This window comes from Crocuta crocuta, unplaced genomic scaffold (genome assembly GCF_008692635.1).
Source record: "Crocuta crocuta isolate KB4526 unplaced genomic scaffold, BGI_CrCroc_1.0 scaffold291, whole genome shotgun sequence".
Taxonomy (NCBI): Eukaryota; Metazoa; Chordata; class Mammalia; order Carnivora; family Hyaenidae; genus Crocuta; species Crocuta crocuta.
In genome coordinates this window covers 2282047-2308002 of record NW_027527977.1, presented here as the reverse complement: position 1 = coordinate 2308002, position 25956 = coordinate 2282047, and the positions used below count along the sequence as shown (strand labels likewise).

At 36.1% G+C, this 25956-nt stretch overlaps 1 protein-coding gene across 1 annotated transcript in view; it reads left to right on the top strand.

The window, feature by feature from the left end:
* The window catches only part of PKHD1 (PKHD1 ciliary IPT domain containing fibrocystin/polyductin), a 487578-nt gene that overhangs the window by 329929 nt on the left and 131693 nt on the right, over window positions 1-25956 (top strand). Inside the window, exons 53-55 of the mRNA XM_077752866.1 lie at window positions 4724-4837; window positions 7264-7351; window positions 25136-25290. Of these exons, the coding sequence (XP_077608992.1) occupies window positions 4724-4837; window positions 7264-7351; window positions 25136-25290 (357 nt within the window). The remainder of the gene's footprint in view (window positions 1-4723; window positions 4838-7263; window positions 7352-25135; window positions 25291-25956) is intronic.

The following is a 25956-nucleotide window of genomic DNA, read 5'->3' as shown; positions in this document are numbered from 1 at the left end:
CATGATCTCACCATTTGTGAATTCAGTCCCCGTGTTGGGCTCCATGCTGAAAGCTCAGAGCCTGGAGCCTGCTTCATATTCTGTGTTTCCGTCTCTCTGTCCCTCCCCTGCTCATGCTCTTCCTCTCTTAAAAATAAATGAACATTAAAATTTTTTAAAGAAAGAAACAATTTGTTGCTTTGGATTCACTGAAAAGGACCTTAAAAAATTTAGCTAAAATTTTAGTCAGTATATACATTAAATATATGCATTTTTCTGTATATCAATTATATCTCAGTAAAGCTACAAAAATATTAATGACATGGAGAAGCAGTAAAACAAATATAATTTTGCCCAGTTTCTGTTCTTTTGATCAATAAATACTTACTAATGAGTGTCCTTAAAACATAATAATCAGTTAATAAAACCTGACTTATTATGAAGTATGACATGCATATAGAGAAAAGTTTATAAATAAATACACAGCTAATTTAAACCTAATTCCATTCTAGCCGGTACATAGTAGGATCTCGTTATTGTTTAATTTGCGTTTCTCTCATCTCTAATATGACTGAACACTTTAAAAAATTTTATTGTCTATTTGATATCTTGTTTTGTGAAGTAGATGTTCTCTTGCCCTTTTTTAAAATAATGAATTATCTGGTTTATATTGATTTATTGGAGTCATTTATATATTCTAGAATGTACCTTTTGATGGTTATATGTATTGCAAATATCTTTGCCCACTCTGTGGCTTGCTTCTTCACTTTCTTAATAGTATCTCTAGATGATTGGAAAATCTTTATTTCAATACAGTTCATTTTATAGACCTTTCCCAGTATGAATTGTGCAGTTTGATTGAACTGTGGTCAGCAACAATATATTATGACTCCAATTCTTTTAAATTTGTTAAACTTGCTTTAGTGTCACTATATGATCAACATTTGTGGCTCTCTTGTGCATGTCTGAAAAATGATACAAATTCTTTTTGGTCTAGTTTTCCATCTGTGACTCTTATGTCAGATTTGCCAATAGTATTCAAAATTGCTATATCCTTACTGTTTTTTGTTTATTCCATGAGCATTTATGTTTACTTTTCCACTGTTATTATAGCTATATCTATTTTTCCTTGTAATTCTGTCAGTTTTTGCTTTCTTTATTCTGCGGTTCTGATGCTAGGCACATAGATNGGAGTAATCCTCTTTATTTCTGTTTTCTGCAAAAAGATTGGTTAAAATACCTAATTCGTCATTTCTATGATAAAACATAAATGAATTCTACTGGCAGTACACAGTCTTTTCTCTCAATTAGCTTGCTATAGAGACAAGGAGACTGTCAGGTAGAAAGAAGAGACTTACAGCACTGTTCAGATGTACTGACATAAGCCATGTACCCTGTGACAGCCTAGAAGGGGGCCATTTAACCCAGTCTTAGCTGACAAGGAAGGATCCCCAAAGAGGTGGCATCAGAGCTGGGGTTTGGCTTGCTTAGGGACTTACATGACTCAGCTTTTGGGCAGGTCAAGGAAACTGGGGAAAAAGGAAGGTGATCTAAATAGACAGTGGTTTCCAATCATTTGTTACTTCAAAGTGTTTTCAATTGTTTCCTATTTTAGATAGATAACACTGCTATAAAGAACTTTGGGAAATCATCTTTGTGCATATTCCATTTTTTTTTTTTTTCCAGGACAGGCTCCATGGGGGTGGGAGGAACTATTGGAGCAAGGGGTGTGGATGTTTTTATGCAATGGAGAGAGCATCTAATTCAGAATCATAGAAGATGTTAGAGATAAATTACAGTGAAGCCAAGTTTTGAGGGATGACCAGGCGTTAGGACAGCAACAGAGATATGAATCCATTTGTACCTCAAATCTTTATAACAGTTATCTTTTGTATACCAGAACTTATTTTCTTCCATCTCCTCAGATGATTTTTGCATCTGGAACATCTTGTTCCCCTCCATTGCCCACCATCACACTGAGTAATGGCAACCTCCCTTTTCTTCTTTCCTGTTCCTCTGTGTCCATGTGTCCTAGGATGGTACTTATTAAGTCTAAGCCCAGGCTCACCACTTACTAGCTGTGTAATTTCTGATAAGTTACCTAACCTTTCTTTGTTTGTCTCAGTTTCCTCAGCAATAATCTGTCAGAGGGTTGGAAGAATTGAATGAAATCATGGTTGCAAAAACACCTGGCTTGTCTGCAATGCAATGCAATGATTTCCCCTCCATTATGGGTATCTAAATTCATCCAGGTTGACAAATGCTTGAAGCAACTTGAAAAAGGAAACCAGAGAAGAACTGTGTTATCTCCAGAGCTTTCTCTCAGTGCTGGCTCCAGTCATTAAGGGACAAAGCCCAAACTGGTGAGAGAGCCCTCACCTTTCTTTGATTGTTAGATCTGAAAATAAAAGAGGAGCCTGGCCTTTAGGGCTTCCCATTCACAGCTTTTTCAAATTCAAGAGGTGATGCATTTTACTGTTAAAATAGCATATTTTTTTTTTTTCCCTCTTAGGTCATTCTTGCCTTCTTTCTACCAAGTCCCTACTCCCTGTCTTCCCCTTCCCCCACATAACAAAAACAACAAAAAATTCAAACTCTGGTCATTTCAGATACCAAAATATCACAGCAGAGACTAATTTTGCCCAGACTGTCTGCAAAAGCTCACATGTGCTGCAGTTTGGGGTTGCATAATTGATTTAATCTCTGATTTTAGAGGAACGCTGAACTCTCTTTGTGGGACTCTGCATACATTTCTCTAGGGCAAAAACTGTCCTACTTTTTTCTCTCTGGTATCTCNCCCTCCGTGAAATAAATGAAAGCACAGTTGGAAAACGGCTTACTGGACAGACTTAAAACTGCCAGATAAGAGCTACACCACACACGTTTTCTTAACATTCTCCTCCACCCCTGCATTCCTTCTTTCTGCTCTAGCACATCTTTGTACTGGCCGAGAGGATACATTAGTCATTCAGCTGAGGACTGGCATTCCTACGTGGAACAGCAGTTTAGTCCAGCAATTCACAGGGAAAACAGGCTATGGGGTCTGATCTTTGCCCACTGATTCACTGCCTGACTCCAGACGGGTTTATTTACCTCTCTGAGGCTTACTTTCAACAGCGCCTCCTAGACTAATGGCTGGGTAGGCTAGACTATAAAGATGTAGCAGGCTGCAAAGTCACGATTCACACTGGAACCTTTTGGTTAACCAGGTGTTTGTATATGTATGTATATATATATATATACACACATATATATATGGAATGTATATATATGGAATGCCAATGGAGGAGAATGATTTTATGCCTCTTGAAAGACCACTTAAGAAAAATGAAAACCAGGCAATTTTAAGTTCGCCGGTTACTTCATACTGTATTTAGCAACCTCACTTTGAGTTGTTTTCAGGAATTTCTAAACTGGAAAGTCTCATTTGTTAACAGATATTCTTCGTCAACCTGTTTTATTCAGTGTATAGTTTGGGGTTGCTCTTCTCACCAGCTGCTTCTTGAGAAACTAATTCTTTGTAATACTTTCTGAACCTTAAGACGTATTTTCTAAAGTAAATAACCTTTGTTAGGTCAATACTCAGACTATTTCAGCAAAATTCCCCAAACAATTCGTATGCTGTTAAAGTGACCGAATTCCTCTGTCTGCACTGATGGAATAAGGCCAAAAGTAATGCTGACCTTCATAGCCTGAATGGATTTTCTCCTTGGGCTGCTACAATAATTTAGGTTTAGAAGAAGACCCAGTACATGTTTAATAAATCACTTGGCAAAAAACTGTTTAAATTCACCATTGTTCAAATTCAGATTCTTACTTACTAATTGGATAAATGTGGACAAGTCCTTTAACCTATTAGCCTTATTATGTATGAATATTTAAATGTAAGACATAAGAATCATACTTATGGGGCGCCTGGGTGGCTCAGTCAGTTAAGTGTGACTCGATTTTGGCTCAGGTCAGGACCTCATGGGTCATGAAATCAAGCCCCGTGTGGGGCTCTGCACTGGCAGCATGGAGCCTGCTTGAGATTCTCTCTCTCCCTGTCTGCCCCTCCCCTTTTCTCTCTCTCTCTCAAAATAAGTAAACTTAAAAAAAAAAAAGAATCATAACTTCTCAGGGTTGCCATGAGGATTAAATGCTTAAATGTATGTAAAGCAATTTGGGGATCCAGCCATAGACAGTGTATCAGCCAGGTTTTGCCGTAATTATGTGTAACAAATACTGCCCAAATCTCAGTGGCTTACAACAGCAAATATTTATACTAGAATCAGCTGCAGCTTCTGTGTTCTATTCAGGTCTGCCACTTATGTGTCTTCATTCAGGCACCAGGTGTTATTAAGGAATTCTCCTTTCAAGACAGGGAACATAGCAGCAAATGACCTGGTAAAAACTTGCAAAGTATTTTAAAGCATCAACTCAGAATTGGTATTACTGTCACTCTTACCTAAATTTCACTGGCTAACACAGGTCACATGACCAGGCTAAATTGTAGTAGTTCAGGAAAGTATACCCTTCCCTAATGGAGAAAGAAGAGTGAATGTTTGCTGAACAGCAATCCATTCTACCTCAGAGAGGTTTACTGCATCCCATTTTTCCCCTTATTCTTATTTCATCATGAGACCATTGGCTCTTTGTATAGTCTACATGATTGCATCTACTTTGCATTCTCTGAATTACATCACAATTCCCTCCTCTCTCTTTTAATTTCAGATTAATTTAAATGACTTTTCTTTGTAAACAGGTACTTTGGAAAATCCTTTAGGAAAAGAACAAAAGCTTCTGATTCTCCTTAGAGCCTCGGAGGGAGTTTTCTGTGACCGTTTCAATGGAATTCATGTTGATCCAGGAACAATTGGTAGGAATATAATCTTATTTTTTATTAAAAATTAAATGAAATTATGTTTCTGATAGAGAAGTACCATTCATAGAACATCTACTAAATTCCAGGCACTCTTCTAGATAATTTATATTTATTATTTCACTTACCAGGTCTTCTATAACAGTGTCCATTTTATAGATGTCAAAAATAGGACTCAGAGATGATTAACAATATGCAGAATGCCACACAGCTTTATAGTGTCAGAGCTTAGATTTATATCCATAGTGGTCAGACACCAAAGCCTGGACTAAGAGTCTGTTATCAACTATAAATATTATGTGGTTGTTGATATATTTTTTAACTGATAGATCTATAGGCTTCTAAGAAACACTGTTGACAGTTTCTTTATTTGATCCTGTCACAACACCAAATCCTATTTGAAAATTGACCTATGTAAAAGCATAGAGACTGGGACCAAGCTTATACAACTAGGATGTGAAGCCGCATAGTTAGTCCATTTTAAGGGATAGGTGGAGTATAAGATGCTGATTATGCTAGCATTTTCTCACTTTCTTTGTATGGCATTACTAATTTTCTAAGATCTTAATGCAGTAAAATGGAAGCAATTATGTTAGGATGGTATGAAGTTTGATAACCTAGTTTCACAATGTATAACCATTGCCAGATAGTGCTGTACTTTGATAGGGCTTTATTGTTTCCAAAGGATTTTTCATACGTGCTTTTATCTTTTTAAGAATATGAGGTTCAAGAATATTTTTACTTTTTTACTAGATGGATAACAGGAACATTCCATTTATTTTTCCGTGTGGTGTCCACTCTGTTCTGCACAGTACCACATTGGATTAAACTTTGCTTTAGTGCAAAAGGATGCCTGTGTTAAATCCTTGCCTGACTCTACCCATATGGCCAAGCTAGTGTGTTTGAAAATTTCTCTGACACTAAGTTGAATAAGGAATGAAATATTGCAGTATATGCTTAAAATCTTGTGATACCATAAGTAAATGACAGATTTTAATTTTTTTAACTATTATTATCTTAAAACAACTAAGGAATGGTGTCATTTTATAGTAAATCTTTGATGATTGGAAATGATCAAGAAATCTACTTGTCTGATCAATCTAGCTTTCTCCATAACTCAAATTTAAGGAAATTAACTGGTTTTCACCAAAATCTTCGTTGTTGGACATTTCCTTAAATCACTTCATATTCTTCCTCTTCCTAGTTTACTTAGCCATTAGTGAAAAAGGTGGAATATTTTTAAGATGATGATGATATCATCTGAAATTTTTAGAGATAGTCATATATATATGACTATCATTATGAAAGATTGATTATTCCAGGAGGACATGTATTGAAAGTTAGAATATCTTACATTTTCATTATTCCTGATTTTTAGTTTTATGACTAAACTAAACTATTTTCTGAACTAGAGTATGGAAAAAAATATAGATAATGACATAAATAGTTGGTTAGGTTCTAATTGAGATTTTTGTTTGTTTACATTGGATTAAAACACAGGGCATATTATTTGTAACTTACTGGTATTCAGTTCTTTTATTCATATGCTTTCTGCAAAAAATTGTGAAATCTTTAGATATCATGATTAGTGACTTGCAATAATATATTATGTACTGAGCCAGGCATATACAGACAATCCATTTGGGTACAGGAAGAAAATATTAGAACTTCTATTTAAATATGTGTGAAGATATTCATATATGTGTATGTTTATCTAAAAATGAATAAATACACATGCATTAGGAATACATGATCATAATTTTGTTACTGCTTGGGTTCATGCTCAAAACATTTTGAGACCACTGGAATATGAGGAATTGTGTTTCATGTGATTTTTAAATGGCAATAAAACACATAAGAGGAAAGACCTGAAGGAATAAAACTGGACTGCATCAAGCATGTTCCTGGTACGACTTTAATTTATGAGCCTGAAATAAATTATATTTTGAAACAAAGGAGCTAGAGATCTATCCTTTGATATCTGTAATACAAAAAAATATGAGGTCCAACCACTGAAAACAAAGCTAATAGCACCAAATCCCTTTCCTCAGGGAATAAAATTACCCTTGCCTTTTGGAAAATGAAGCCAATAACATAAAATATCAAAACCAGTTAACTTCCACCAGAATTGCAAATGGTTTGGAGTCACTTAATGGTGGAATGTAACCATTTAGCCATTGGAGTGGTCTATTTCCTAACTTTTAGATTACTAGATGTGGTGTAGTATTCATTTCTCTATAGCTTTTGAGACAATGAGAATAAGTTTTGAAGAATTTAAATATTCTTTGTCTGATAAGATGGACATCTTTATATATAGATTCTATACAACATATCTTGCACAATAATCCCTTTAATGAACCTTCCTTAGGTGGCCTTAATTCCTCTGAAATTTCTTTTCCAATGGCTCCTCCTTTTACCTTCAGGGGTATATGGGAAAGTCCAGCTTCACGGTGCTTGTCCTAAGAAATCCTGGACCCGGCTTGCAGCTGACATCGCCCCAGGCAACGAGAGGTAAGCAATGAGAGTAAGCTGGGGATGTACTTGTTGGTTTAGTTTGCTCTTGTTTCATGTTTTGTTACAACATGAAATTAAATTTTAGATTATGAATCAAAACTCAAGGGTGAATAAATGGTAAAATAAGGGACAGATTTTAAAAAATCTCTGTAGGGGTGACTGGGTGGCTCGGTTGGGTGTCAGACTTCAGCTCAGGTTTTTTTCTCAGTTCATGAGTTTGAGCCCTGTGTGGGGCTCTGTAGTGATGGCTTGGAGCCTGGAGCCTGCTTGGGATTCTGTGTGTGTGTATCTCTCTCTCCCTCCCTCACTCATGCTCTGTCTCTGTCTCAAAAATTAAATAAACACTAAAAAGTTTTTTAAAAATCTCTGTAACATAATCAAGGTAGAATAAAACAACCAAAGGCAGAGGGGACTAAAGTTTATTTAAGGAGTAAAGTTTAGATAATACATGCTTACTGCTATCAATAAATCTTCAGAAATACGAATTGTATGAGAGCCTAGATGAAGTCATAATAGTCTGAGTTGAGATGATAGCTGGCTAAGAGATAGATAAATAAAATAGGATTGAGATGAAGCATATGAAGAATCTTGTGGACTATTTACCTATTTAGTTAGTTAGTTAGTTAATATTTGCTTATTTTTGAGAGAGAGCAAGTAAGGGGCAGACAGCAGGACACAGAGGATCTGAGTGGGCTCTGCACTGACAGCAAAGAGCCCAGTGGGGGGCTCAAACTCACAAACTGTGAGATCATGACCTGAGCTGAAGTCAGATGCTTAACTGACTGGGCCACCCAGGCGGCTGGAATCCTATGGAATTTAAATGCAATAACAGAATTTAATGATGCACTGGAAGTGGTGAAGAATGAAATCACCACTGCCCAAAAAGCATAGGTACTATGAGGAACACACTGATGGAATCTACCTGAAATCAGAAGACAAGTTCAGGAGAAAACAATTCTGAAAGAGAAGGTATGCAAGGACACATAGTAATTGTTCTTTTTAATAAGAGCCCAGAGTAAGTACAGTAGAAAGAATAATGAAAACTCTACCTAAAATACACATAGCAAACCTGGGAATACTTACATTTAATTTGAAGAAATCAACATCAAGAATAATGATTGTTATACATACAGTGCAAGAAAAAGCAGTGAACAAAGTAAAACAGAAGGGAACATAAACCTTGTTAACCTTAGAATTCTCTATACTGTTAAATATAGGCAGATAGTGGTGTAAAATGTATACATGTTTAGGGGGAAAAAAAATCTGACCAAAGAATTGGACATTGCTTAAATGCTATTTACATGTAAAACCAAAAAAAAATTTTGCTTTTTTTTTTTTTGCTTTTCAAGAACTGAAAAATATTCAAAAAAGTATTCTATTTTTTTAAAGTTTTAAAATTATTTTAGAGAGAGAGAGTGTGCATGTGTGAGGGAAGGACAGAGGAAGAGAGAAAGAGAATTTTTAGCAGGCTCCATGCTCAGCACCAGAGCCTGACATGGGGCTCGATCCCATAGCCCTGGGATTGCTGTCTGAGCCCAAATCAGGAGTTGGATGCTTGCAAGTGACTGAGCCACCCAGGTGCCCCCCAAAAATATTCTAATAAAGAAATTAAACAGATTTAAAGTTCATGAATAAAAATAAAATTCAGGAATACTGTAAAGGTATATAAAACCATATTTTAAAGGTAAACATTGGAATAAGTTAAGTATAATTCTATAAATATGGTTTGTAAAATAAGACAAAGTCTAATTGTTGTTACAAAAGAAACTACATAAAATTTGAAAAGTTAATGTATTAGGGTTCCATTTATATAAATATGTACAACCCATAGGTCATGTCTGTATATGTATACTATATGGTATATAGTAGTATATGTAAAGAGATGTATTTCAACAAATTGGTTCACATGCTTATGAAGACTCATAATTTCAAAATTTGTAGGCAGATTGGTAAGCTGAAAACTCTTAAGCTTTGTCTTGAGGCATAATTTCTTCTTCCTCACAGAAACTTCAATTTTGCTTTTAAGGCCTTCTAACTTATCTATCAATATAGATTGATAAGGCCCATCTACATTATTGAGGGTAATCTTTACTCAAAGTCANCAATTTGTTGGCATATAATTTTTCATAGTATTCCCTGATAATTGCTTGTATTTCTGAGGGGTTGGTTGTAATGAGTCTACAGGACACTTTCAAAGCAACACCTACTTTAGTGTTTAATAGAATAATGGTGCCATGCCCCGGCCATGCTGACACATAAACTAATCATTACAGGTCATAATTCTCAGATAAAACTCTAGGTTTACAACCTGGGACTATGGCCATAGGAAACTGGCAATGGGGCATGAATGCCAGATAAAGTAGATGAGTCAATTTGTTCTTGCAGAATTTAAACCAGGATACATACCTTCCAAATCACCAGAGAGATAAGAGAATGAAAGAAACCATAAAATAAATAGCAAAGTACAAAAACACAAGAACATTAAATAGTAAGAGAATTAAAACAATAAAGAAGTTGTAAAAACACAACAGAATAAAGAATATATCTTCCAATTATAAAAAGAAAATATAATTGTTAAAAATGACCCTGTATAGAAAACATTAGATTATATATCAACGTGTAATCACAACTCTTTTTGCTAGAGGAAAGCAAAACCACTATAGAAAAAATATCTTAATTAAATATTTAATTAAATATCCGGAATTCATTGGATAAAATGTATCATTAAAATAAAAACAAAAGACTCAAAGTTATAAGGAAAGAAAAACTTAAATGTATAAAATAAATACATTTTATATTAGTAAGACTTCAGTCTCTAGGAAGACCCCAGTAGTCAAGAAAGTTTTATACCAGATAACATAATATAGAAATATGTAAAGTAGATCTCAAAAAAAATGAAGAAATTGACAGAAAAAAGATGGTAATGAAAGACATTCACTTCTTTCAGTTTTTGACCTTTAAACTAGGTTAACATACAAAGAATATAAATATAATTTATCCCAGAATATAAATATAACTGAATGCTTATATTAAAATTTATATTAAATATTACTTAAATAAATTTTAGTTAACAGATATGATGTAGAATATGATCACAATAAAATAAATGTAAAGGTAATAACATCTTAACCAACAGTCTTAATCTCTTGCAAGATAAAAGAGCAGAAAAGAAAGAATAAACCTTCTCCTAAATAACTTTTGTATCAAAGAGATGGAAACTTCAGCAGCAGAATGCTAGGGAAATAGCAATAATGATATTATTGCATGAAAGATGGCCAACATGCCTTCACATTAAAAACTTTCATTTTGAATAACAAAGTACCAAAATAAAGTAAGCTGTCAAAGGAGAAACCATAAACAAAATAACTAGTAAGTCTAGTGAAATTAATTCCTGCAAGATGAAGGCAGAAATTGGTGAATTAGAAAGTAGGAAATTAGTAGACTTGAATTTTGTTTAGAGATAATGGTTTAATCTTTAATAACCTTAATTATATGAAGAAAACAATATGTAAAATCAGAAATGATGACTCAGGTATAACAGATGCCAAAGGGATTAGAATTGTAATATTAAAATGTATATATTGTAGAGTGCCATTCTGAAATTTTAAAATATAAATTATATGTAGGAATATAAATGATCATAATTGGCTAAAGAAGACTATAGCTGAGACAAATAAAAGCAAAAGACATGAAGTCACCAAAGATTTGTTTCCAAGAATACATTTGGCTTCAATAAATTTATGACAAATTCTTTCAATTATTCAAATATCAGACACTTTTTATGTTATATGATCTATTCCATAGAATAGATATTATAGGAAGTTTTTCAACTAATTAGGAAGCAAGCATAAAATAATTTTTAAAACAGCTGCTAAGAACTAAAAAAAGGAAAGGAAGAAAAAAGGAAAACGGGGGCAACACTGAAGTATAAATAAAATGACAGAATCCTGAGTGAAACAGCAACGAATGAAATCCAATAGTTTTATAAGGTAAGAAAAAAATCATGATTGAGTGTGATTTATTCAAGTAAAGAAGAATGGTTTAAAATGAAATAATTCCTTGGTATAATTTATTGAAGTGAAATATATAAAGATTAAGAACATGATCAATTTGGTACAAAACTGAAACACATTTAATAAAATTCAGCTTGCATTCTTGGAATAAACAGTAAATTAAGACTACAAGGATATTCCTTTAAATCAATGTCTTTTAATAGAGTGGTTTAGCCATTAGTTGAAAATCACTGCTTTAAATACTGATGTAAAGCACATAATTAAAAATCTGTCTCAAGCAACTTTTATTTTATGGAATCACTAACATTAAAAATTACTGTGTATTATAACAGTCATTTAATATTATTATAAAAGTTTTAGCCAATGTATGGAATCAAGGAAAAAAATGCACTAGTTGTTACTATTAACAGAATCAGGAAAAAAATGCACTAGTTGTTACTATTAAAAGAAATCCAAATCATCAGTCTGTAGATCATCAGATTTGTAGATTATATATATTTGTCCTAGACCACTGGAGAATATGAAAAACTACCAGTTGCATTCAGTAATGCACAAATCAATAGCTTTTGAACATTTTAATGTGAAATCCCATTTTATTTATTTATTTATTTTTAAATTTATTTCTAGGAGAGGGAGAGAGAGAGAGAGAGACAGCGTGAGCAGGGAAGGGTCAGAGAGAGAGGGAGATACAGACTCTGAAATTGGCTCCAGGCTCTGAGCTGGCAGTCAGCACGGAGCCCGACGCGGGGCTCAAACCCACGAACCGCGAGATCATGACCTAAGAGAAAGTCGGACGCTTAACCGACTAAGCCACCCAGGCGCCCCTGAAATCCCATTTTAAATTTCAATTTAAATTATCTAGAAACAAACAATAAAAATTATAGGAACGATGGAAACAAAGCTATGAAGCACTAGTAAGCATAAAAGAAGATTAAAATAAATGGTGGTACATAATATTAATGGAAAGACTCAGTATTTTAAAATCTAATGCAAATTTTTTTAAAGTTTATTTATTTTTAAGAGAGAAAGTGAGACAGCAGGAGCTGCCAAGGGGCAGAGAGAGGGAGAAAGAGAATCTCAAGCAAACTCCACATTTTTAGAGCAGAGCCCAACGCAGGGCTCAAACTCATGGACCACGAGATCATGACCTGAACTGAAATCAAGAGTCAAACCCTTAACTAACTGAGCCACCCAAGTGACCCAAATCTAATGCAATTTTAATCACAAGCCAAATATGTGCATTTGATATCTGATTCAATAATTCTAAGTCTTTTGGAATAATAAACACTTAAAGATAGCCAACATTACCAGTTATTTTTAGAAAAAATATATACCTTTAATGTGAATAATTACCTTTTTGCTGTTGGCACCAAAACAGGAGAATGCCTAGTAAGAGAAGAGGCTCAGATATGTGTTACTACTTAGAATTTGAATGAATTAGCATTTCAATTTAGTTGCTGACTTGTGCTGGAGTAATTGGTAAACACTTTGGAAAATTATAAAATTAAATTCTCAAATTATGCTTCACTTAAAAAAATTATAGATGGATTAAAAAATTAAATATAAAAAGTCCATAAAATTATTTGAAGAAGATTTAAGTAAACATTATGTAATATTAAACTAAAGGAGACCTTTCTTATAAGAAATGCAACAATGGTAACAATAAGAAGTCATAGATTTGACAATATAAACAAACCAGTATTTTTATATGCCAATTACAAAATGTAAAGGCAGATGATAAACCAGAAAATATTTGCAATTTATAATAGTACAGATGGAGGGCTAATATTTTTTTTATGTAAAGAATACTTAGGCATAAAAGAGCAGTATGAACATACTAGAAGAGTAATCATTAAAGAGTTTGAATACACAAGCCACAAAAGAAGACATATATTTGACTAAGAAGCATATGGAAAAATGTTCTTCCCTAGTAGGGTTGAAATAAATGTTAATTAAAACAAAATTAAACACTGTTTAAAGATATTTCACTACCAAAGGGGAAGATCAAATTCCATGTCTACAAAGGGGAGGAGATGTGGGCATTCAGGCTAACATTATATATTAGACTATGTTTGCAAATAAACTAAAATAGCATTTATGTATGCATCTATGTGGATAAAGAAATGTCTGGAAGGACATACAGCATAGGAAGGATCCCCTTGAGAGAAATGACAGGTACTGCTCTGGTGTGCTTTTTCCATGTACAGAGTTTCTTCATAGAGTAGTTGTTATCTTTGAACATTATTGTTTTTATTCAGCACAATTTTTGTTAATTTTATCCTATGTCAAACATTGAGTTATGGCCTGGAGATACAATACAAGTAAAAATTGGTATGTCTCTGCACCCAGACATTAATGAAATAAATATAAAGCAAATATAAAAATACATATGTGATAAATGCTATGAAGGAGGGCTTTAAAGGATTCTGAAAGCATGAATATGGGATCTTGAGGCAGTAATGGAGATTGGAGAAGGCTTCCCTGCTGAGTGATTTCAGAGATGGAAACTAAAAAATGACTGGGCTTTGATTAAGCAAAGTGGGGTGGGGTGTGTGTGGGAAGAGTACTCCAATGAAAGCAAACAGCATTCAGTCATTCAACAAATGTCTGATGGGTACTTACTATGTGCCAGATGTGGCTTAAGTACTGGATATGTAGAGGCAAATATGGAGAGATGACTATCCTCTGGGAGTTTATATCATTATAGAGAGACAATAAAGAAGCTAATACACAAATATAAACAACATAGTTGCATATTATAAAGTTTTAGTAAGGAAAACAACAGAGTGGTACAATAAAAAAAAATAATAATTGCGAAGTGTACGGGATACCCTTTAAGACTAAATGGAAAGGGGAGACCTGTCTGGAGAAGAAAATTTTGAGCTGAGATCTGAATAGTAGGAGGCATCCTGCTGTTTGATGAGAATGGGCTAGAGTGCTCAATGAAGAAGGGACATCCAGCATTGTCTCTGAGATGGCCTTTGGGGAATAGGGGATACAGAGAAGATCACTACAGCCGTACCAGAATGAAGAGAGGGGAGAGTGATATGACATGGTAGATGCCAAGTCACAGGATATCTTGTTTAGGTGTGAGAGGTCAGAGGGAAAATCACTGAGGAGTTTATAGAGGGCAAATGATAGAATGAATCTGACTTATGTGCTGAGAACCACTCTGGATGCTCTAAAGATGATGAATGGTGGGGAAAAGAGCAGAAACTGAGCTATGAGTTAGAAGGCCAGTTGAGGCCAAATATCATGGTAGCTAGGACTATGGAGGAGGCTATGGAGATGGAAAGAAGAGAGAGCACTATCTGGATAGGCCAATGAACTGATTGTTGAGGGGAGGGAAGTGTTTCAGAATTTTTGACTAAGCAACCTGGTGGATGGTGAAAACAGCCACTGAAATGGGAAGAGCAGAAGAGGAACAGATTTGCCAAGGTGGAAGATGGCAGGGACATGCTAAGTGGGAGACATCAACTGGAGATGTCAAGAAGACAATTAGCTATGTAATTTAGGGCTCTTGTAGAAAATGATGGGAGTCATCCAGGAAGCAGCTGGTGTCACTGATCAAGAAGACCGACAGAAGACAACTCTGGAGCCTGTAAATGAGTCTGGGACCAGTCTAAATCTTTAAAAGTTGGTAGACGAAGGGACATCTGGGTGGCTCAGCTGGTTGAGTGGCTTACTCTTGATTTTGGCTCAGGTCTTGATGCCATGGGATCAAGCCCCATGTCAGGCTCCACACTGAGCATGGAGCCTGCTTGGGATTTTCTCTTTTTCCCTCTGCCTCTTTCCCCTCTTGCTCTCTTTAAAGAAATAAAGTAGAGTCAGTACAGATAGATGACTGAGAAGCAGAGCCCCAAGAAGTGATTCTGTCATGGAAGAAAGAATGGACAACACAAGGGACTTGGAGGCAGGTCAGGTTGGCTGACATGGAGAGTAAGGGCCAAACACAATATAGTTCCAAAGAGTAGTTAGGGGTCAGGACATAGTTACTGGCAATAATAATTTTTAGTTTTTACCCTCCAAGAGCATTGTACAACTCATAAGTTTCTAAGAGGATAGTATGGATAGGAATTAGTGCTTATGATCACATTTATATATCTAAAAACACAAAACATCATTCTAGGTACAGTGCAGACAACAGGAGGCATCAAAAATGGATCTAGGGATACCACTTAGGAGGTCCGAGCAAGAGAGACTATAACCTGTAGTCAGGAACTGATGTACCAATGGAGAGAAGTGGGCAGATACAGAGATGGCAGATAAAAATTTATAAGATGTACGGGGTGAGAGGCTCTCTTGGTTTCTGGACTGCAGAGAAGGATGGTGGTGCCATTTATGAAAAGGGGATTAAATTTTGGGGAAAACATTTATGAGTTCAGATTTGGTCATGTTGACTTTGACGTGCCTGATACCCAAAAGGATCTGTGAAGTAGGCATTTCAAGCCGAGATAAATAGGAAACTTAAATTATAAGGTTAGCAAGCTGGAATTTGGCAAGAACCATATGAGTGAATTTTTCTTTAAAGATTGTGTTAGAAACGTAATTCAGAGTCATCTATAGGTTATTTTGAAAGAAATTCAATTTTATAAATGAAAACTATTTATGGTAACTAGCTACCATTTTTCGAGTTCTTCTAATGTGGGTTTACTCTGTGTCAGTTATCTACCAAACATTTTAAGTATGCTATCTCATTTAAACCTCTCAGTGCTATGTCAGGTATTGTTATCTGCATTTACAGATACAAAAACTGAGGACAGACAAGTTAAGTAAAATTTCCAAGCTTATAAAGCTAGGAGTTCTTGGGACTTTTATTTTTTTTAAGATGGTTTGTCTGATTCCATTGCTTGTATTCTAGTGTTCTCTATCATAGAAATATTAAAAGCCAAATTTTTTAGTATGAGTCATGATGTTTTTAATGAGTTTATATGAATAATACATAATTATCATAGTGCATTCATTTTATGGAGAGACTTCTTTTTTTAGCCTTTTAAAAATAATTGAAGCATCACAAGAAGTTGCAAAAATAGTACAGTGTTCTCATGTACCCTTTGCTCAGCATTCTGTTGATGTATTTCATAACCTAAACATTATAAAATCCAGCAAGTTGATGTTAGGATAGTATTAACTAAAGTTCACAGACCTTATGCAAACCATTTCTTTAAACATTGATCTATGGTCTTCTTATGTTAAAAGTCAGTTTATGTGGCACCTGGTGGCTCAGTTGATTAAGTGTCTGTCTGACTTTTGGTTTTGGCTCAGGTCATGATCTCAGGTTTCGTGAATTTGAGCCCCATATTGGGCTCTGCACCAACAGTGCAGATCATTTTTGGGATTCTCTCTCTCTCCCTACCTCACTACTCCTCTCCTGCATGTGCTCTCTCTCTGTCTCTGTCTCTCTCACAAAATAAATTAATAAACTTTAACAAATATTTTAAAACATCAGCTTAATAAGTCTTTCTAATATATTGTTTGGGGACAGATTTTACTCAGACGTCTTTATGGACTTTTGGCAACAGAACTGCATATCTGAATTTATTTGTGTATAATTGATTTATTTTATGAAGAATGCTGAAGTGAAATCTCTAGAAGACAAATTTCATGTTAACTTTATAAACTTAGACTGCTTTCTTACACCACCAGTGACATTGGGCTTAGTAAGATATTTGAAACAATGTTATTTTCTTTTGTTATATGTTATTCTACAAATTGATCTTTAAGTTACTTTTTATGGCTGCTTGCTTCAGTTGACTTTGGCAGAGACTGATGAACAGCATGTTGGGTTTTTGGGATTCAGTCAGTAGAAGTTATAATTAGATTTATCCTTAGATTTAAAGAACTTATTTTTTTACTCATTAGAAGTATTATTAGGTAGATGTTGTACAGTGAGTCATTGAAGGGTAACCATGTGTTCTTTGAAATTAAATGGTTACATAATCCTATGATAAAGGTTTTAGATTTTATCCTGGTCATGGTGGGAGTTTGAACAGGACAGGGACGGGGTCCAGTTTAGGTTTTCATCTGGTTCATGCTGTGTGGAGAACTGATTGCTACGGAATCAAGGGTGGAAGCAGAGACTAACTGTCAGGACACTACAGTAATATTGCAGTCTTTCAAGTGACAATCTGGTGGCTTAATTTCTGGTGGTCATGAAGGAAGAGGACGGGGTGGTGAAATACGCATTAAAGACAGAGGAGACATGATTTGCTGATGAATTAGGTAGAAGAAAAAGAAAAGTCCCAAGACTACCATAAAAGTTTTGACCTGAGCAATTGAGTGAGGATGGCTCTGGTTTACTGGGAAGAGAAAACTGGGGAAAAAGTAGGTTTATAGAGAAACTTCTTCAAACTTTCTCATATTTTTCTTAATCCTTTTCTTATTTGCTTTTTAAATTTTTTTAAAAAATGTTTATTTATTTTTGAGAGAGAGACAGAGCATAGGTAGAGGATGGGCAGAGAGAAAGGGAGACACAGAATCCAAAGCAGGCTCTAGGCTTTGAGCTGTCAGAGGCAGGGGTGTGGGAGGTTGGCTCAAACCCATGAACTCTGAGACCATGACCTGAGCCTAAGTCCAATACGCTCAACTGAGTGAGCCACCCAGGGACCCCATTTCATTTGCTTTTTATTTTATTTATTTTTAATTTTTTTTCGTTTGCTTTTAAAAGAAGGTAGAGCGTTACCCAGTCCCTTTGTTCTGTTCTCTATGTTTCTTGAGTGATGCGTCAACTTACCCTGTTATTTATAAGGAAATAACTCTGAACAAACAATAAATCATTTGCCACCTCAACCTTTCCCCAGGACCTTGACCTTCTTTTCTGACATCACCATCGACTTTATCTTTTTTACTGTCTCCTACATCAAATCTGCGATGGTTTTCTTTGGATGTACTTCGTTTGGGTACTCCCTGTTCTCCTTTCTGATACATTCCCACTTCATACATGGCTCTCAAGAACAACTGTTTTAGCCTGACTCTCTAAATACTTGATAAGTAAAATAAGGGGGTCCACAGTGCTCTTGCATCTCCTCTCACGTTCAAACTTCCTGCTTATCCTTAAGGGTTATCTGAGGGTTATCTGAGAGTTATCTTTTCACAGTGTATACACATAGTTTCCAGAAGACCTTTGATCTCCCTTCTAGCACTCACTGACTTTCTCACCATCTGAGCTATGGAATGTGGTCTCATTTATCATTTTAATAAAAATATGCTTCCTGGTGACTGATACTAAGCTACTTAAGGTGTCTATCTCATATTCCTCCAAGTGGCTTCTACATGAACAGAAAAATATTATTTTTTATTGATTCTCTATATTACTTAGCATCTAGTACACAGCAGAACATAAAGAAAACTTCTAATAAATGCCTGCTACCTTGAATGGATGTGTCTTTTCTGGAAATCAGAATTTATTGAACCTCTTGATTCAGCAGCATATCATCTAATAAATGAGAATCTTACATTTATTTGTAAAAACCACTGTATTTTGCTTATTACTCAAACTTCATTATTATTCTATAACAATTTAGTTCAAAAAATATTAGAATACAGAGTTGGTAGCCTTATTCGTTTATTGGCAGGAGTTCAGGATAATATATGTAGCCTTCAAAAGATAATGATTCTGGGGGACCTGGGTGGCTTGGTTGGTTGAGCTTCTGACTTTGGCTCAACTCATCATCTCACAGTTCATGGGTTCAAGCCCTGTGTCAGGCTCTGTGCTCACAGATCAGAGCCTGCTTCAGATTCTGTGTTTCCCTCTCTCTTTGCCTTTTCCCTGCTCACACCCTGTGTCTCTCTCTCTTTCTCTCTCAAAAATAAATAATCATTAAAAAAATGATTCTTTCTGGTCCAGTAGGATCCAATTGGCTATTGTCTCCATGCTGGAAAAAGTCACATGAGTTAGGAATGTAGGATGGAAATAGTATACTACAGTGAAAACAAGCTTGAACTTTGGGGGAGGGCAGACTGTAATAATTCTAATTGTGTGGTAAGTTAAAGCATGTCATTTTTTAGTAAATGTTTCTTTCTGACCCTCAGTTCTTATTCTATGATACAAGAATAAAATGCCTGGCTAATAGAGTAATTATAAGGAATAAATAAATTGATGTCTGTAAAGTGCTTAGCCCAGTTTCTGGCACATAATGAGTATCAGGACATGCTAGTTATTGTAATGGTAAAAATAAGTAAAAGTAGCCTTTCTAATCCATTTGGAAGATTGTCCCAGGTCCTCCCCTAACCTCTCTAATTTCTCTATTTCAACCTCATTTGCATCTGTGGAAGGAAAGGTTTCTACATTCTGTAGGGTACAAGTGAACCCAGACCTGTCAGGCTTTACCTAGGTTTACCACTGGAGAGTGAATTTTTCTCTCCTCGTAGTTTCTGTTCAAAAGGCCAGGTGACTGTAGTTTATAGCACTGTATTGTATAATTGAAATTTGCTAAGAGAGTAGAACTTACATATTCTCGCACAGAAAAGTATGTTAGGTGTTGGATGTGCTCATTAACTTGATGAGAGTTATCTTTTCACAGTGTATACATATATCGAATCATTACATCATGCACATTAAATATCTTACATTTATTTTGTCTGTCAACTCTACCTCACTATAGCCGATACAATGAAGTCCAAGGGATGAACTTTCCCAAGCAAAGGCAGATTGGATCCCTGTTCACCCTTCAGCAAAGGGTTTGTGGGACTATAATCAGTAGTGCTCACTAGGACATTTAATTAGGTTGGCGGCTAAGGAGAGCAGATCTGAGAAAAGATGGGTGGGTTTCGTGGATTAGAGGAGAAAGGAGGCCAGGTAGACACTTAGTTGACATCTGTGATAGTTTTTCCCATCATCATCAGTGTCCACATTGCTGCAGAATTCCATTTCTTCAGTTCCTCACACAGTCCAATGCAGGCTGAGGATCCACAGTACATTTCAGTGGCACTGAAAACAATGAAAAAAAATTTTAAACAGAAGTGTAAAAGCAAGCCTTCAGGGTCAGTAGAGGTCAGAAGTCTATGGCCATCCCTGTTCCTGGGAAGAAAACATCTTGGCATCGGGGAGGCTCTGAGCCTGTGGTCAAATGCAGCCGTCATCATTAAGACTTCCCCAATGTTTAGTTAACAAATCCATTTAAGTTGTAGGTGTTTATATATGAATGCCTTCTGCATGGTTGTAAAAACTTTTTCAATCAGATTTGAAAGCATACACCTTTTCCCCCCTTTTTTGGTAATTATGTTCTCTTGACCAAAAGTATGATATGTTCTCAAAACTAGATAAAATGTTAGTGCCCAAATAAAGTAAACTCTACTGACATCTTGTTTATATATTTTTAAAGATTTTCTTTTGAGAGACTTCTGCAGTGATTATTCATAATTTCCTCTGTCTTTTCATATGGTTTTCATTGAGGTCCAGTCATGTTGCAAGCAGCTCTTTTAATTTTTTTGTTTATTTATTGTTTTAGGTGTATTTTGCTCAGAACAGAAAGGTCTATCTTCTCCCCTGTAGCTATAGGACTCTTATTAGTATTAATCAGACAGCTGGGCTGGTTGAAGGTAATCGAATAGTAGAAGACTGTGAGTAGGAAGTGTGGATGTTGGAATTTAAGGAAAGTGATACCCGGATGAACAGAACCATCTAAGTTATTGATAATGGGGATTACCATTTCCTTTGAAGTTACCACTGTTGCTATGTGGACACAGAAGTAGATGGGGCATTACCCCTTTGCCATATGTGTATGATTTTTACGAGATATGGATTCCCAAGGCTTCCGGAGTATAGAGGAGAGATTACTTTTCATGAACCTACAAAGTTTCAGAAGTCTTGATGGAAAAAATCAGCTTAAGTTCATTTATATGTTTAATATAAAATTTGGGCTATTAAATTCAGTAGGTATTTTTTTTGTTGAGAACATTGTTATGTGCTATAGGGTTTATATAACTAGGTAGTCATATTTTCATTGAATATTGCCTTACAGTATCAAAACTTAATAGCCACAGAAGGCAAGAATACAAAACCAATTGCAAGGCAGCGGTATCTATTATGTCAAGATTGAGGTGGAACAGAAGCAGGGATTGGGTGTTCAGTGAAAAGATTCCCCTGGGAAGACTTTTTTGAAGGCAAAGGAACTTCAGCTAATTTTTAAGAATGAGTGGGCTGAAGGGCAGAGTAAGGACAATAATATTTTAAGTGACAGGTGAGAAGTACATAGCTATTTCCTGGGAGAGTTAGCAAATTCGTCTGGCTGGAGCAGAAGCCTCATTTAAGGAAGTGAAGGAATGAGGTTTTACTCAGTTTACGTTAGGAGTCATTGAGTTGTACATTTTGTGGATTTTGACAAATGTATGATGACATGTATTCATCCTTACCATATCATACATTGCCTTAATTGTAGATCCCTAAAAATTATGAGCTGGTAGCTGCATCACTGTTGGAATTGTAGGATAGTGTACCAGGATATGGACCCATCAGTTCTAGTCTCCCTCTTCAGAGAGGTTCACTCCTATATACAATGGAATTCCTGCATGGTGAAGTAAAAGAAGCCATCTCTGTGAGCACACAGTGTAGACACAATGTAGAATAGACATGGTAGAAAAGAATTTTTTGGTTTTTATCTCTTTCTCAATCCCTCAATTTCTACCTACTTAAAGTTAATATGAAGAACTAGATAGTGGTGTAAATAAACGTGATGACATTGCATTTACTTTTGGCTCTTCTCGGTCTTTTTTGTACATTAAAAAACAGGCACTGCTTTCTTTAAAAAAAAAAAAAGTCTGGGAAAGGCAAGCAGTGTGGGCTCTATCTCCTACCAACATCGCACGCAGCTACTCACAACATGGAAAGTGTGAGAGCTGTAGCAAGGGATGTCACGGTGAAGGATGGAGACTGTCCCAGCAGGAGCAGACTAGCTAGGACAGTTGTCCATGCAGATCCTGGCCCAACAAGGTGGGCCTTTCAGGCAGGCATCTTGAGAGAAAGGCAGAGGGGTCCTGGCACCCCACCCAACTCCAGGGTTGGGGGCTCTCTTTAAGGCCTTGGTGGAGTTCTCTGGAAGTCCCTAGGAGTGGTGTGAGCCCTCCTCTTTCCTCATGGGTCTCTGGGAAAAAGATCTCATGGTATCGCTGTGCTGTGTCCTGTTGCTATGGCTACACTATGGCCAGTGGGCCTGAGGTCAGCATAGATTTCACTTTCAGTGCCCTAAAAATCCCCATGTCCACAAGAAATGAGTGTCAACTCTTTTTCACAAGAAAGTTTTCAGAACATTATAGTACCTATTGTCTGAACTTTATTCAGCAGTATAGATAATAATAAAAAGATTATCCAGGTAATACGGACTATGAAGGAAAGGATCAGTTTCAATTGTACTGCTAATTGGCTTTCTTGTGACTTTATATCCATAGCCTTGTTTTCTTTTTAAAAACATATTTTTTTCTTACCTGTTAATTTAGAAAATTTAGATTTAAGTGAAAAATCACTAATAAACCCACTGTCTCTAGGTAGGCTAACATTTTATAGTGCATCTTTCCTGTATTCTGTGTATGTGTTATTTTTATTTAAAAAACAACCTGGGCATATTGTTTTATATTCTGATTTTTTTTTTACTCTCTACATCATGAACAAAATTTCTTATAATTCATGCTGGGCAACAATGTACCTTTTAAATGACTGCATAGTATTCCATTGTGTACGTCACAGACTTTTCATAATTCCATAGATTTTCTTGATATCCTTCTGAGATGTGGGGGTATTGTTTTTTATTACCATTTAGCCAGAGAAGGCTTATAAGTCAGGCAAGGCAGTGTTATTTAGTGGAAAGAACCTGGACTTAATCAGGAGTCTTCCTTGTCCTAATTCAAACTAGTCTTGAGGGTTTTTTTAAATTTTATCTCTTTAATAAAAAACTTTATTTTTTTAATTAAAAAAATTAATATTTATTTATTTTTGAGAGAGACAGAGAGAGCAGGGGAAGGGCAGAGAGAGACACACACACAGAATCTGAAGCAGGCTCCAAGCTCTGAGCTGTCAGCACAGAACCCAATGTGGGGCTCGAACTCATGAGTAGTGAGATCCTGACCTGATCTGAAGTCAGACATTTAACCAACTGAGCCACCCAAGCACCTCTTATGTCTTGGACTTTAGTTACTTTGACTGAGCCACCCAAGCACCTCTTATGTCTTGGACTTTAGTCACTTTGTCTTTAAAAATCAGCAGTTGTTTTGATATTCTGTAACTAAGATATCACCACAAATCAGGAACAAAGAGAAGATTAAATTCCTTTATTAAAACAGCAACAATGGACAGTAATATTTTTTTTTCTCTGTGACTCTCTCCCTGACTCTCTAACCTCAGGTACACAGATGTAAGTTAGTTACAATGTTTGGTTCATAGCAGACTCTTATCTTTGGCCCACAAATGATCCCCTGTAATTTATTCGTGTCTTTTTTTTTTTGGTGTTCATATTATATAGAAATATGTATATTTTTTTCCTCCCTTGCAGTAAACTCTTTTAAGGTGTCTACTAGTCAAAACCTAAGTTGTCATTTTTAGAAATACAAATGACATGTTTTATTTACCATTACACCTCTGTCATCTATTATAGTGTCTGGTGCATACCAGTTGTTCAATCAGTAAATGTTTCACGGGCCTGTTGCCTGGATGAACATTGAAAGGTAGAGGAGACTCTATTGTCAAAGGGGCTAAAATGTGGATGTTAACAAAAGAGGCAGGTTATTAAAATAAACGTATGCCGGGGCACCTGGGTGGCTTAGTCGGTTAAGCGTCCGACTTTCACTTAGGTCATGATCTCGCGGTTCGTGGGTTTGAGCCCCGGGTCAGGCTCTGTGCTGACTGCCAGCTCAGAGCCTGGAGCCTGTTTCAGTCTGTGACTCCCTCTCTCTCTGGCCCTCCCCTACTCGCGCTGTCTCTCTCTCTCTCTCTCTCCTAGAAATAAATAAAACATTTAAAAAAAATAAAATAAAATAAACGTATGCCATTGAAGATGGTAGTGACTGTGAATGAAGAATAAAGCAGACATATACACCAGGAAAAGCTAGGCGGCAGAGAAAGACTAACTGAAAATTTTATTACATGGGGAGCTAAAAAAACCCAAAAATGAGCAGAACCATTATTGTTTCATATTGTGGTGAGAGCACAGCATTTAGAACAAAGCACACCCAAGAAACACATACCTTTAGTCCCTACAATAACACTGGGATGTCAGAGGGAAGCTTTCAGTATTGTCATTTTTCACATGAAGATATGAAACTCAGAAAAGTTAAGTGACTTCTTAAGGTCACATAGCTAATAAGTGGCACCTTTAGGATAGACACTGTATCTGACCATGAAGATATGAGACTTAATGCATGACGATAAATTGTTCAAAAATGTCATAATAGTTCTTCAGAAAGTTTGAGAAAAGATTTTTTTGGAAACAACCTTTATTATTCAAACTGTTTCCCAATCAGGGAGGAAGATGTCTGTTCTAAGAAACCATGTATAGTTGGCATACATTAAACTGGAACTTGCTCTTTCCTGTTGGTTTGTCTTGTACTTCATGGCTGTAGCATACCTTTGCTATTCTTGTAACATGTACCCATAAGCTAGACCGTTGATTTCATGACCATTAAACTTTTCACAGAATCCCTTTTTCTCTGTCTTGTTATTTCGAACCCAATCTCCCTGATGGGAATTGGTGGTTGTAGTGGATTTCCTTTCTCTTTGGAGTTAGTAGGTCATCTGTGTTGCACTCTTAGTATACTTGATACCATTTTTATGCCGTTGCAGAATTATAGTAGAGGACACAGTGGATTGGCGACCCCATGACAAAATCGTCCTTAGCTCCTCTTCTTATGAGCCTCATGAAGCAGAGGTCCTCACAGTGAAAGAAGTCAAGGCTCACCATATTAGGATCCATGAACAGCTCAAATACCGGCATATTGGTAAGCCTTTGGTTTGTTGGTTCAGGAAAGTGGATGAGGCGGGAAGAATGTGGTCAGCAACCTGACTGTGGGTCTTTTGTCTAGTAGCCATTCAGAGGGGATGGAGAATACCTTGCTGCTCCCTAGACACGTCCTAGGAGGCTTTACCTCTATTCCTTCATTAATTTAATTGCCTAACTTTTAAAGAACACTTAAATGTGGGGCACCTGGGTGGCTCAATCGGTCGGGCGTCTGACTTCGGCTCAGGTCATGATCTCGTAGTTCATGGGTTCGAGCCCCATGTCAGGCTCTGTGCTGACAGCTCAGAGCCTTCTTCGGGTTCTGTGTCTCCCTCTCTCTGACCCCCTCCCACTTGCACTCTGTATCTCTCTCTCTCTCTCTCTCTCAAAAATAAACATTAAAAAAAGAACACTTAGATGCAAAGGATTTGTTTTATTATTTATAATGGCAAGTCTAGAAGTAAGCAGAAAAGTTAAGCATCTTGTTCAAGGTCACTGGGTATTTTCATGGCTTAGAATAAACCTCGTGGGAGCTGAATTTCCAGTTCATTTCTTGGCACACTGAATCACACCATCGCTTAGAATACAGTAGTTATTGTAAACGATGACTTCTTTTTCCATGCTCAGGAATGTAGCCTTCCAGACACTTTATACTGACTACTATTAC